General features: G+C 44.0%; 1 protein-coding gene across 3 annotated transcripts in view; it reads left to right on the forward strand.

Moving 5' to 3' along the window:
• Window positions 1-15,037, forward strand: part of LOC108413598 (NACHT, LRR and PYD domains-containing protein 3-like) — a 38,724-nt gene that overhangs the window by 20,140 nt on the left and 3,547 nt on the right. For 2 of the 3 annotated variants that reach the window (XM_037532181.1, XM_037532185.1), the window contains exons 5-6: window positions 4,322-4,495; window positions 4,729-4,902. In XM_037532181.1, the coding sequence (XP_037388078.1) occupies window positions 4,322-4,495; window positions 4,729-4,902 (348 nt within the window). Of the gene's footprint in view, window positions 1-4,321; window positions 4,496-4,728; window positions 5,675-15,037 lie in introns of those variants that run through there. The other variant, XM_037532189.1, reaches the window with a different exon arrangement.

Consider the following 15,037-nt stretch of genomic DNA (forward strand, 5'->3'; position numbering starts at 1 on the left):
ACATTTGTATTTTTTAAACGTCATGATGCAATTTTTATTTATTTTTTATTTTAATAAATGAGAGATCCTTGTGTGTTTAAAGACCACTATTTCACTTTCTCTCATACCACTCTTACTTCCCCATCAAATGAAACTGTATTTGAGTGGTTGTTTTGCATGTCATTTAAAGAACCTTTTCCTGTCAGAGATGATAATTCTCTAAACCTGCCTGGTCTGATGCAGCTTGCAGTGGAATTACAACCCCAATTCCAATGAAGTTCTGATGTTGTGTAAAACAGAAATAAAAACAGAATACAATGATTTGCAAATCCTTTTCAACCTGTATTCAACTGAATACTCTACAAAGACGAGATATTTAATGTTCAAACGGATAAACTTTATTGTTTTTTGCAAATATTCACTCATTTTGAATTTGATGCCTGCAGCACGTTCCAAAGAAGTTGGGACAGGGGCAACAAAAGACTGGGAAAGTTAAGGAATGCTCAAAAAACACCTGTTTGGAACATTCCACAGGTGAACAGGTTAATTGGAAACAGGTGAGTGTCATGATTGGGTATAAAGGGAGCATCCCTGAAAGGCTCAGTCGTTCACAAGCAAGGACGGAGCGAGGTTCTCCACTCTGTGAACAACTGCGTGAGCAAATAGTCCAACAGTTTAAGAACAACGTTTCTCAATGAGCAACTGCAAGGAATTTAGGGATTTCATCATCTACAGTCCATAATATCATCAAAAGATTCAGAGAATCTGGAGAAAACCAACACTGAATGCCCGTGACCTTCAACCCACTGCATTAAAAACCCACATCATTCTGTAACGGATATTCCCACATGGGCTCAGGAACACTTCGGAAAACCACTGTCAGTGAACTCAGTTCGTCGCTCCATCTACAAGTGCAAGTTAAAACTCTGCCATGCAAAGCGAAGCCACATATCAACACCACCCAGAAACGCCGCCGACTTCTCTGGCCCGAGCTCATCTGAGATGGACTGACGCAGAGTGGAAAAGAGTCCTGTGGTCTGACGCGTCCACATTTCACACTGTTTCTGGAAATCATGGACGTCGTGTCCTCCGGGCCAAAGAGGAAAAGGACTGTCCGGATTGTTTTCAGCGCAAAGTTCAAAAGCCACCATCTCTGATGGTGTGGGGGGATGTTAGTGCCCATGGCAGGGGTAACTGGCACATCTGTGAAGGCCCCATTAATGCTGAAAGGTACATACAGGTTTGGAGCAACATCTGTTGCCATCCCAGCAGCGTCTTTTTCAGGGACGTCCTGCTTATTTCAGCAAGACGATGCCAAGCCACATTCTGCACGTGTTACAAAAGCATGGCTTTGTAGTAAAAGAGTGCGGGTACTAGACTGGCCTGCCTGCAGTCCAGACCGTCTCCCATTGAAAATGTGTGGCGCATTATGAAGCTCAAAATACGACAGCGGAGACCCCGGACTGCTGAGCAGCTGAAGCTGGACATCAAGCAAGAATGGGAAAGAATTCCACCTACAAAGCTTCAACAATCAGTGTCCTCAGTTCCCAAACGCTTATTGAGTGCTGTTAAAAGGAAAGGTGATGTAACACAGTGGGAAATACGTCCCTGTCCCAACTTCTCTGGAACGTGTTGCAGGCATCAAATTTAAAATGAGTGAATATTTGCAAAAAACAATAAAGTTTATCCGTTTGAAGATTAAATATCTCTTCTTTGTAGTGGATTCAATTGAATATCGGTTGAAAATGATGTGCAAATCATCATATTCTGTTTTTAATTATGTTTTATACAACGTCCCAACTTCACTGGAATTGGGGTTGTAGTATAATTTCATTTAGTTTTATAAACTAATAAAGTACTTTTTTCTTTCTGTTTAGCAGAAAAGTAATTCCTGTTTGTCCTCCTGCCTCTTCACTGCAGGTTTTACCTTTACTGTATTTCAGGCACTGTCTTTAACTAGTCAACTGTTGCACACAGGAATGTCTAGTGAATGTATTAGTTGACTGGTCTGCCTAAACCCTATAGACCATTATTATCTGTGTTGTAATTACACAAAGCCATATTTTAGCTCATTTCAGTCATTCTGTAAGAAATGTTCATAGTGTTGTATTTAAACACAGTTATTATCTACAGTTAAGTGTCTGGAACTCTACTATTTACCAATCAAATCAAATTAAACATTTTGTGTATGGTTGAACTCTTACACCACTACTGTTTACCTATATATGTGTTTCTGTTTTTCTTTCCATTCAGATTAGATGTTTAATATAAGTGTCATGTTTAGAGTTACACAAGTAAACAAATGTAAACACTACAAGTTTTAGAACTGATTGAGCATTAATTTATTCTAGGTGAGCTGTTATGAAGAAAGACATGTGCTGATAGTAAGTTTGCAAGTATTTAAAAAGATTAGGTCTTTAGGAAATTTGAACTGGAATTCACTCTGGAATTTTATTTAAATTAAATTTCAAAAGTTATGCTTATAAAGTATGTTACTGACAGACGATGCACAGCTGCCACACTTCTTAAATTAATTTAAACAAATACAAACTCACAGTCTTAAATATCATAAATATTGTGGCATAAGAGATGTAACTACCTACCCATGTAACTATGAGGCAAAACATGTGCAGTTTAGCAAGTTTTTTGCCAGGATTGAAAATAGATTCATTGTAATGTCGGGATCCAGAGCAGTCCAGCCTCCACCCTGTGTCTCAGACATAGTATTACATTATAATTAATTTACTTTTTAACTAATATTCTAATTTTAATTTAATCTGTTTTCTAATATGAAAAAAGGTTATTAAATCAAAAGATTAAAATGTTCTTGCAAAGTATAAAAAGCAATACCGCCAAAAGGTTTAAAAGATTTTCTTGCAAGAATGAAGAAGATGAAAAAACAAATTTCAGCCGTTGGTTCTTTTGAAAGAAAAGGCTTCTATTAAGTTCCAAGTGACATGTCGGCTTCTGGATCACCAAAAATGCAAAGATTCAACACATCAGTTTTTTTTATGTTTTTCAAATATGCTCATTGCCCCTCCCCAGGGCACTATCTTCACCCCTCCTCTCTGACCATCCTAGGGTTTCCTTTGGCTATCATTATATTTGCTATGGTAAATTTAACATTTAACACTTTTTGACTCCTCTATACTTCATCTGACAAGGACCGTTTTTACGACTCTCCAAATTGGACCTTTTTAATTATTTGAGTTATGACCTGTTCCTGCTCGCTGCTTGTCTGTTTCCTCACTAAAAGCTGGCTTGCTTTTAAGACCGTATTTCTTACAGCTCATATCTGCTCATATCTCAAGGTCTTCTAACACTGCCTGGCATGGACAATTCTTGCCTAGAAGCATAAGGCCTAACTTTCCTACCTAAGGTGGCCTGGGCCTTAGTTACAATGACTCTGTACTCTAGTTTAATAGTTTCTAAATTAATAATTGCTGCAAACCTTTTATTAATGATAACTCAAGGATATATTTGATCAATAAATCCTTGCAGTAATTTACAATTTGTAGAAAAACATTTTTATGTCCCATTAGTGATTAATAACAAAATGCTGGTCTGCTAAAAATATTACCAACATGACTTCCTCCAGTAAGAAGTAGAGCTGGGAACAGAACAAATTACTTGAAAACCATGAAGTACTGAATTAGTAGTTTGTAATTAAATACTACATTTTAATACTAATAAGCAGTCAGTCTTATGGATCCATGAGACAATAGGCATGCTTGTTCAAAAACTGCTGGTTGGCTGTCTAAATGAAATTCTGCAATCTGTACAGTCTGTCAACATGTCTGTTGGCACCTCACACTCATTGGTGGTTTCAGTTTGTAATAAAAAAAGGGCCAAATAAACACAATTTAACAATATCAATCCCTGGTAAGAAGGCAGTGTGGTTTGAACAATGTTTGCTTCTTCTGACTGTGGCTTTGGATAAAAATACTTGTTACATTTGAACTTGAATTGATTTGGTCTGAAATTGTTTACCATTTTTATTGTTACTGAAATTTTACCACAACATTTTTTTCTATTCTAAGTATTTGTAGCTTTTATTTTTGTTTATCTTTAGCAGAGGATGTCCATTTTGGCACCCAAACAGGTGCTGAACATATATAATTAATATTCATGAGTTTATTGTGATTGGGTTTAATGTAGGGCATGTGCAACAATATTACAGTGGGGTGGACAGACTGTTGAACTAATGACTGGCAAGGTGATTTTATGAATAAATTCATAAAAGATCAAATCATTACACCAAAACTCTTAACTCCTCTGATACTTGATCTCCTAACCTCATTTAAACTGTTCCATCTGCTGTGTTTATCATTCCTTTTTGCAGACTAGCTGGCTGTAATCTCAGTAAGGACTCCTATGAAATGCTTTGCTCTGCTCTACAATCAGCAAACACCTCACTGAAAGAACTAGACCTCAGTAACAATGACCTAGAAGATTCACGAGTGGAGCTGCTCTCTGCTGGACTGAAGAGTTCACAGTGTAAACTGAAGAAACTCAGGTGAACTTTCTGTTAAAAACATTAAGCAAAAATAGCACAGAAAACTGTAACTAGTATCGTTAATTATGAAATTTTCATAATTTTCAAAATTTACAGACTTACCTATCTCTCAGTTTAACCCAGTAAAAGAAAATCCATTGGTATTTTTTTTTAAACATGATACAACTTTTATTTTATTTTATTTAGAATATGAGTATGCTGCAAAATGTGTTAAATTGCATCTTTCTTTGCAGACTAGTTACCTGTAATATTGTACAAAAGGCTTTTGAAAATCTAGGATCAGCTCTACAACCAGCAAACTCCTCACTGAAAGAACTAGACCTCAGTATCAATGACCTGCAAGATTCAGGAGTGGAGCTCCTCTCTGCTGGACTGAAGAGCTCACACTGTAAACTGGAGAAACTCGGGTAAGAATTCTGTAAATAGATAAAGTGTTGGTATATATTCAATTACGAAATGCAGGACAAGTTAATACTTTTATAACCTGAGGGTAAATAAATATTCCTCGTACAGGAAGCTCTGGTAATGCTTGCTGGGTAGCAAAGGGTCAGACTTAGTGGCAGTGACATGACAGTAAATAACTCTAACAGTGGTACAGTTTTTCATGCTGTGCTAGATAAATATATTTTATTGATCCCAAAGGATCAATAAAGTTGATCCAATAACATTGATCCCAAAGGATCAATAAAGTACCTTGGAATCTGCTCTTTACCCAGTATCTGTATACACTGGAGACAGGCATCCTAGGACAAACTTTCTTCAGCTACCACAGGAAGTATTCACCAGCTTGGAGACGTTAATTGTCTATGAGAGATCTTTAGTAATGTGTACTCCATGGTCATATACTTCATGGCCAAAAGCAAATTTACATTTGTAACATTTGGCAGATGCTCTTTTATAGAGCAACTTTCAGAAATGCTTTGTTATCCTTTGGGAACATATTAATAAAAACAGGCTCATGTCAGATGATATCCTTGAGCAAAAACATTGCCAGAGACAGGATTTCATGCTACCTCAGTCAGAAGTGCATTGAGGGTCACCTTCATTTCCAGTGTAGCCTAGCAAGTTAAACAGAGACTGAAAAGCTAAAATGAAATGAAAATTGGCAAGACAAGAAAATTTATAAAGAAATAAAAATAGTAAATTTCAGAACATCATAACTACATCACTACAGTCGGGCAACATTAGATATCTAGGTATAAATATTTCTCCCAGGCTGTTAGATCTGGTACGACTGAACCATATTCCTCTACTAAAAACAATAGAGGACGATCTCACGCGTTGGAACTCTCTACCTATATCTCTCATGGGGAGAGTTGCCACAATAAAAATGATGATTCTGCCTAAAGTAAATTATCTGTTCTTAATGATCCCTAATAAACCTTCTATTGCTTTGTTTAAATCACTAGACTCATATATTTCTAAATTTTTATGGTAAAGTAAAACATCTAGAATAAGCTTGATGACTTTACAAAAGCTAAAATGCAGCAGTGGTCTAGAACTACCAAATTTTTATCATTATTTTTTAGCCAATAGACTGCAGTATGTTTCAAGGTGGATGAAATCAAACCGCTCAGACATTTGGGTGTCTGATGGCTCTTGGACTGGAGACGGGGGCTGCCGCTCTGCAGTTTCTGTGTGCGGGCCCTGTTGTTGATGGTGGGGGGCCAGGATGTGTGCGCTCACGGTCTTGGGGTTGGGATCTGGGGGCCCGTGTGGGTGGGTGCTGGTCACGTCCGGGGGGCTGGCCTCCTCTGTGTGGGCCGGGGTGTGGGATCTGGGGCCTTGGCGCCTGGGGTCGCCCATCCCCCGTTTGGGCTCCTCCCTGCGCTGGAGGGGTCTGTGCCCCCCTGGGCGCACCGCCGGGTCGTGGGGGGTTTGGGACATGCCGGGGTGTCTGTCTGGCATTCCGGGATTCTGGATGCCTCCCGGGAGGAGGGGTGGAGCACTCAAGTAGGGGGACAATCACATAGGGCTGGTTGGTTCTGGACCCAGGACCACTGTGTTTGCGTGTATATGGATGTGTGTGAAGTTTGTTGCGGGTGAGTATGTTTGTGTTGGTATGTATGTGTGTGTGTTTGTATTGTAATTGTGAGTATGTGTATTGTAATTGTGAGTATGTGTATTGTAATCGTGAGTATGTGTATTGTAATCATGAGTATGTGTATTGTAACCGTGAGTATGTGTATTTGTGATAATTGTTGTCTCTTGTGTGCATGTGGGGGTGTATGTTTTGTGCTGTGTCAGCTGTGTGGGCGGGCGCCGGCCTGGAGCGTGGTGGTGTCCTGGGGGCATGGCCGCTTCGGGCCCAGGGCCGGCCTTCCCTGCGCCGCGGCCGGGTGTAGGAAACCGGGGTGCCTAGTGAGCTAGCGCCAGCTGGCTCTCTTCCTCCGAGGGGTAGTTCTCTGCCTCTCGGTCTTTCTTATCCTGACCCTTCCCCTCCTCCCACTCAGTCAAACATCACACTACACATGGGGGTTCTGGGGGAGGGGGGCCCATGCTGCAGTGAGTAGGGCCACCTACCTGTGAGTCCATGTATGTTCCGTGTGTGTGAGTGTGGGTGCATGAGTGGGTGACTTGCGTGTGTGAGTGTGGGTGTGGGTGTGTGTGGGTGCATGTGAGCATGTGTGTGTGGACAGCTGGGCCTGGGTCTATGACTTGCTGAGCCTGGACATCTGTGGTACATGGTGGTGGGCAGGAGTTTCCCCTCCCCACAGCTCCCCGCTGCTTGCCGACTCCGCGCCCCCCCCCGGGGTATGGGTGTCCTGTGGGTCCCTGGGTGCATGGCTGGACATCTTGGCATGGTCCCTGCCCTGCTCCCTTGGCGGTTGTGTCCTGGGGGTGGTTTGGGTTTCTTTGGCGTGGGGGGGATCCTGCCGGGGGTCGGCCGGTCTCGGGCGCCTGGGGCCTCGGGGGCCACATGCTCGGCTCATGCTGGGGATGTTGGCCTGCCGGGGGGGTGGGCTGCTCATTGCCTCTGGCTCTCCGGTCACTTGCCCTTTGTCTGTGGGCTCTCTGTCTGGGGCCTCCATTCTTCGTCCTCTGGGGCGTGCACGCGGTGGCCGTCGGAGCATGTGTCCTCAGGTCTCCTGAGTTCCTAATGGGCTGTGGATGGTCCGGGTCCCCCGGGTCCTTCCCTATCTGTCTCTGGACCACGGGGGCATGGTTGCGGCTTCTTGCCCTCATTGCTGAGCACATTCCATGACACATGACACGTGAACGCATATACACACATATACACATTGCTGCAAACAGTAGAATTGTGTGTGGTGGTTGGGTGTATATGTATATATGCATATGTATAGATATGTAAACATGTGTATGTATGTAGCAGCAAATAGTAGAATTATGTCTGGGTGTATATATGTATATGTATAGATATGTGAATATGTATATGTATGTATATCTGTATAATTGTTTTTTTCCCTTCTCTCTCTCTTTTTTTTTTTTAATTTACTTATTTATCTATTTATTTTTATTTTTATTTAGTTGTCTGTTTATTTACTTATTTTATTTGATTTTTTTTTTTTTTATATTTATTATTATTATTTTTTTCTATTTATTTATTTATTTACTTATTTAATGATCATTATTATGATTTATTATTATTATCTTTTTTTTTTCTCTCTCTTTCCTCCCTTCTTCTCTTTCTTTCCTGTCCTCTTTTTTATTGCCTGTCAGGCCTGGCCAAACAAACAAAATACAAAATTTAACAAGAATAGGCTTTAGTAACCTATAGAGCTTTTTCTTGTGAAAACAAATATGTTTGGTACATCAGTACATTCGGATTACCATTCCGATTGCAAAAATGGCCAGACATGACAGGTTAAAAATAAATAAATAAATAAATAAAAAAAGAAAGAAAGAAAAATAATAGCATAAAATAGCAATAAAATATATGCATGCAATGCAAATATATTGAATGAAAACACAGTAAACATGAATAAAAGGAAGTTGAAATAAAATAAACATTAAATAAAACTTGGACTACTGTAGGTCGAAGACCATCAAAGAGGAGAGGAGGAAGGCGGGTTAGACGGCAACGAGAGAGAAGGAAAGGCAGGAGTGTAGGGACACTGAACATAGGGCCAATGACTGGTAAAGGCAGAGATCTTGCAGACATGATGGAGAGAAGGAAGGTAGATATTCTGTGTGATCAGGAGACCAGATGGAAAGGAAGCAAGGCCAGAAATGGTGTAGAGAGGAAGAGAAATGGAGTAGGGATAATCTAAAGGAAATGCTTGGGAAAAGTGTTCTGGATGTAAAGAGAATGTCACACATGATCATGAGCCTGAAGTTGGAGGTTGATGGTGTGATTTTGAATGTGGTCAGTTCATATGCACTACAGGTTGGTTGTCAGTTAGAGGAGAAAGAGGAATTTTGGAGTAAGAGGGATGAAGTGGTAGATGGTGTCCCTAGAGAGGGGAGATTGGTGATTGGTGCAGACTTCAATGGACATGTTGGTGAAGGGAACAGAGGGGATGAAGAGGTGCTGGGTATGGATGGTGTGAAAGACAGAAATGCAGAAAGTCAGGTGGTTGTAGATTTTGCAAAGAGAATGGAAACGGCTGTGGTGAACACGTATTTTCAGAAGAGGGAAGAACACAGGGTGACATACAAGAGTGGAGGGAGGTGCACACAGGTGGATTATATGCTTAGCAGGAGATGCCACCTAAAGGAGATTGGAGATTGTAAAGTGGTGCCAGGGGAAAGTGTAGCAAGGCAGCATAGGGTGGTTGTCTGTAGAATGAGATTAGAAACAAAGAAGAGAAGAGAGTGAAGACAGAGCCAAAGATTAGATGGTGGAAGCTGAAGGAGGAGGATGGTTGCAGGCAGTTCAGGGAAAAATTGCAACAGGCCCTTGGGGCAGTGAGGAGCTACCTGAAGCCTGGGAAACTACAGCTAAGGTGGTGAGAGAAACTGGCAAGTGGAAACTGGGTGTTTCGTCTGGTCAGAGGAAAGAAGACAAGGAAAGTTGGTGGTGGAATGAGGAAGTCCAGGAGAGTATTCAGAAGAAGAAGGCAGCTAAGAAAAAGTGGGATAACCAGAGAGATGAAGGAAGTAGGCAGGAGTGCTGTGAGGCTAGTCGCATAGCAAAAAGAATGGTGGCAAAGGCAAAGGCTCAGGCCTATGATGAGCTGTATGAGAGGCTGGACAGTAAAGAAGGAGTAAAGGACTTGTATCGTTTGGCTAAACAGAGAGATAGAGCTGGAAAGGATGTACAGCAGGTTAGGCTGATAAAGGATAGAGAGGGAAATGTACTAGTGAGTGAACAGAGAGTGTTGAGTAGATGGAAGGAGTACTTTGAAGAAGTAATGAATGAGGAAAATGAGAGAGAGAGAGGAGGAAAACGGGGGGAGAGATAGTGGATCAGGAAGTGCAGAGAATTGGTAAGGTGGAAGTGAGGGCAGCTTTAAAAAGCATGAAGAATGCAAAGGCAGTTGGTCCAGATGTTGTTTAACAAAATCCTGGAGAGTGAGAAGATGCCTGATGAGTGGAAAAGCAGTGCACTGGTCCCCATTTTTAAGAACAAGGTTGATGTGCAGAGCTGCAGTAACTGCAGAGGTATAAAGTTGATGAGCCACACCATGAAGGTATGGGAAAGAGTTGTTGAAGGCTAAGGCGAGAGGTTCAGATCAGTGAGCAGCAGTTTGGTTTCATGCCCAGAAAGAGCACCACAGATGCAATTTTTGCATTGAGAGTATTGGTAGAGAAGTACAGAGAAGGTCAGAAGGAGCTACATTGTGTCTTTGTAGATCTAGAGAAGGCATATGATAGGATGCCAAGAGAGGAACTGTGGTACTGTATGAGGAAGTCAGGTGTAGCTGAAAAGTATGTTAGGGTGGTGCAGGACATGTATGAGGATAGTGAGACAGTGGTGAGGTGTGCAGTTGGAGTGACAAATGGTTTCAAGGTGAAGGTGGGGTTACATCAGGGATCAGCATTGAGCCCCTTCTTGTTTGCAATGGTGATGGACAGGTTGACAGATGAGGTCAGGCAGGAGGCTCCATGGACCATGATGTTTGCAGATGACATTGTAATCTGTGGTGAGAGTAGAGAGCAGGTGGAAGAGAATCTGGAGAGGTGGAGGTTTGCACTGGAGAGGAGAGGAATGAAGGTCAGTAGAGACAAGACAGAATACATGTGTGTGAATGAGAGGGAGGCAGGTGGAAAGGTGAAGATGCAAGGAGTAGAGGTCGTAAAGGTGGATGACTTCAAATATCTTGGGTCAACCATCCAGAGCAATGGACAGTGTAGAAAAGAGGTGAAGAAGAGGGTGCAGGCAGGATGGAGTGGGCGGAGATAGGTGTCAGGGCTGATGTGTGACAGAAGGATAGCAGCAAGAGTGAAAGGGAAGGTTTACAAGACAGTAGTGCGTCCTGCTATGATGTATGGTTTGGAGACTGTGGCTCTGTCTAAAAGACAGGAGGCTGAGCTGGAGGTGGCGGAGATGAAGATGCTGAGATTTTCGTTGGGAGTGACAAGGATGGACAAGATTAGAAATGAGCAGATCAGAGGGACAGTGAAGGTGGAGCAGTTTGGAGATAAAGCCAGAGAGGCCAGGTTGAGATGGTTTGGACATGTGCTGAGGAGGAATAGTGGATATATTGGGCAAAAAATGTTGGAGATGGAGCTGCCGGGTAGAAGGAGAAGAGGTAGACCTCAGAGAACGTTTATGGATGTAGTGAAGATGGACATGGAGATGGTTGGTGTAAAAGTAGAGGAGGCAGTGGATAGGGCAAGATGGAGGCAGATGATTCGCTGTGGTGACCCCTAAAGGGAGCAGCCAAAAGAAGAAGAAGAAGAAACATTAAATAAAAGAGTTGAAATAAAATAGTTAATAAAATAAAATTTAAAACAAATCTAAATAAAAAAGAAAAAGCAGAAGTTAAACTCAATTAAAACAGATATAGTCTGTTTGAAGGTAGTTTGAGACTAAAAGTTTAGAATGATTGACTGACTGGTTTTAGAGATTCTTTTGGTAAATTCCAGGTCTCTGGTGCTTCATAGCTAAAAGCAAATCCAAGCCTCTGTCTGCCCTTACTGACTATTTTATCCATCCATCCATTATCTTCCGCTTCTCTGGGGTTCGGGTTGCGGGGGCAGCATCCTAAGCAATGAGACCCAGACCTCCCTTTCCCCAGCCACTTCCACTAGCTCTCCAAGGGGGATTCCTAGGTGCTCCCAGGCCAGCTGGGCGATAAAGTCACGTCAGCGTGTCCTGCGACTTCCCCGGGGTCTCCTACCAGGTGGACTTGCCTGTGACACCTCCCGAGGGAGGCGTCCAGGAGGCATCCTAACTAGATGCCCGAACCACCTCAGCTGGCTCCTCTCGACGTGAAGAAGCAGCGGCTATACTTTGAGTCCCTCCTGGATGACTGAACTTCTCACCCTATCTCTAAGGGAGAGTCCAGACACCCTGTGGAGGAAACTAATTTTGGCCGCTTGTATTCGCGATCTTATTCTTTCGGTCATTACCCAAAGCTCATGACCATAGGTGAGGGTGGGAACGTAGATCGACCAGTAAATCGAGAGCCTTGCCTTATGGCTCAGCTCTTTCTTTACCACAACAGACCGGTAAAGAGCCCGCATCAATGCTGACCCAGCACCAATCCGCCTGTCAATCTCCCGCTCCCTTGTACCATCACTCGTGAACAAGACCCCGAGATACTTGAACTCCTCCACTTGAGGCAAGAGCCTATCCCCGACCCAGAGAGGGCTCTCCACCCTTTTCCGCCTGAGAACCATGGTCTCAGATTTAGGGGTACTGATTATCATCCTGGCCACTTCACAGTCGGCTGCAAACCAATCCAGCTAAAGCTGAAGTTCCCCAATAGGACCACATCATCTGCAAACAGCAGCGATGTGACCCTGAGGTCACCAAACTGGACACCCTCCATCCCCTGACTGTGCCTAGAAATTCTATCCATAAAAATTATGAATAGAATCTGTGACAAAGGGCAGCCCTGACAGATTCCAACTCTCACTGGGAACGAGTCTGACTTACTGCCAGCTATGCGAACCAAACTCCAGCTTTGTTTATACAGGGCCTGAATGGCTCGTAGCAAAGAGCCATGTACCCCATACTCCCGAAGCACCTCCCACAGAATACCCCGGGGAGCACAGTCGAATGCCTTCTCCAGATCCACAAAGCACATGTGGACTGGTTGGGCAAACTCCCATGAACCCTCCTGAATCCTGGAGAGGGTGAAGTGTTGGTCCAGTGTTCCACGACCAGGGCGGAACCTGCACTGCTCCTCCTGGATCCGAGGTTTGACTATAAGCCGGACTCTCTTCTTCATTACCCCTGCATAGACCTTACCAGGGAGGCTGAGGAGTGCGATTCCCCTGTAGTTGGAACACACTCTCCAGTCCCCTTTTTTAAAAAGAGGCACCACCACCCCAGTCTGCCAATCCAGTGGCACCGCCCCCGATGTCCATACAATGTTGAAAAGGCATGTCAGCCAAGACAGCCCCACAACATCCAGAACCTTGAGGAACTCGGGACGGATCTCATCCACCCCTGGAGCTTTGCCACCAAGGAGCTTCTTAACTATGTTAGCGACTTCGGCCTCAGTAATGGACAAGCCTATTCCCATGTCTCCAGACTCTGCCTCCTCACTGGAGAATGTGTCGGTGGGATTGAGAAGGTCCTCAAAGTATTCCTTCCACCGCCCAATGACGTCTTCAGTCGAAGTCAGCAGCACACCATCTCCACTATATACAGTGCTAATGGCACACTGCTTTCCCCTTCTGAGTTGCCAGAATCTTTTCGGAGCTGACTTAAAGTCACTTTCCAAGGCCTCACCAAACTCCTCCCATACACGGATTTTTGGCTTGGCGATGACTGAAGAGGCAGATCACTTGGCCTGTCAATACCTGCCAGCTGCCTCTGGTGTCCCACAGGCCAACCATACCTGGTAGGACTCCTTTTTCAGCTTGACGGCATCTCTCACCTGGGGTGTCCACCACCGGGTTCGAGGATTACCGCCCTGACAGGCACCAACTAACTTATGGCCACAGCTACAGTCAGCCACTTCAACAATGGAGGAGTGGAACATGGCCCATTCTGAGTCAATGTCCCCCACCTCCCCCGATATCTGTTCAAAGTTCTGACGGAGGTGTGAGTTGAAGATCAATCTGACAGGTTCTTCTTCCAGACGTTCCCAGCAAACCATCACTATACATTTGGTCTTGCCTGGTCTGACCGGCATCTTCCCCCATCACCTGATCCAACTCACCACCAGGTGGTGATCAGTTGACAGCTCAGCTCCTCTCTTTACCCGAGTGTCCAAAACACATGGCCGCAAGTCTGATGACACGACTACAAAGTCAATCATTGAACTGCGGCCTAGGGTGTCCTGGTGCCATGTGCACTTATGGACATACTTGTGTTCAAACATGGTGTTCGTGATGGACAAACTGTGGTTTGCACAGAAGTCCAAAAACTGAACACCACTCGGGTTCAGATCAGAGAGGCCATTCCTCCCAATCACACCCCTCCAGGTCTCACTGTCATTGCCCACGTGAGCGTTGAAGTCCCCCAGTAGGACAATAGAGTCTCCAGGAGGAGCACTTTCAAGCACCCTTCCCAAGGACTCTAAGAAGGCTGGGTACTCTGAACTGCTGTTCGGTGCATAAGCACAGACAACAGTCAGGACCCGTTCCCCAACCAGAAGGCGTAAGGAAGCTACCCTCACGTCCACCGGAGAAAACCCCAACATACATGCACCGAGTCGAGGTGCTATGAGAAAGCCCACACCTGCCCGCCGCCTCTCACCATGGGCAACTCCAGAAAAGAATAAAGTCCAGCCCCTCTCAAGGAGATTGGACCCAGAGCCCAAGCTGTGTGTTGAGGTGAGCCTGACTATATCTAGCCGGTATCTCTCAACCTCGCGCACCAACTCAGGCTCCTTCCCCACCAGTGAGGTACCGTTCCAAGTTCCAAAAGCCAGTTTCAGCAACCGAGGATCAGAACGCCAAGGCCCACGCCTTTGGACAGTGCCCGATCCACAATGCACCCTACTACTGCCCCTCCCATTGATGGTGGGTTGATGGGAGGGGGGACTCATGTAACTCCTTCGGGCTGGGCCCGGCCAGGCACCATGAGTAAATGCCCGGTAACCCTGTTTCGGGCAGGGTACACAAATCCTGTTTTTGTCTTTTCATAGGGGTTATTATGGATCACACTTTGTCTGGCCTGTCACCTAGGACCAGTTTGTCATGGGAGACCCTACCAGGAGCTTTTGCTCCAGACAACATAGCTCCTAGGATCATTCAAGCACGCAAACCCCTCCACCACGATAAGGTGGTGATCCATGAAGAGGGACTATTTTATTCATATGAAATATAAATGTAAGCTTCTCATTCAGCCAAATGCCAGTTCAGGCAAGTAATTATTACAGTATTAAAATTTATATTGAAAATATGGAGGACAGCATAAACTTAACCATTTAAAACTAACTTGTGCTTGTACAGAGAATTCTGTAAAGCATTAAATGAGCAAAAGGAGCTTTTCTATTGCTGTATGAGCAGATTTGG

The sequence above is a fragment of the Pygocentrus nattereri genome, chromosome 2 (assembly GCF_015220715.1).
Source record: "Pygocentrus nattereri isolate fPygNat1 chromosome 2, fPygNat1.pri, whole genome shotgun sequence".
In the NCBI taxonomy this organism is placed as follows: Eukaryota; Metazoa; Chordata; class Actinopteri; order Characiformes; family Serrasalmidae; genus Pygocentrus; species Pygocentrus nattereri.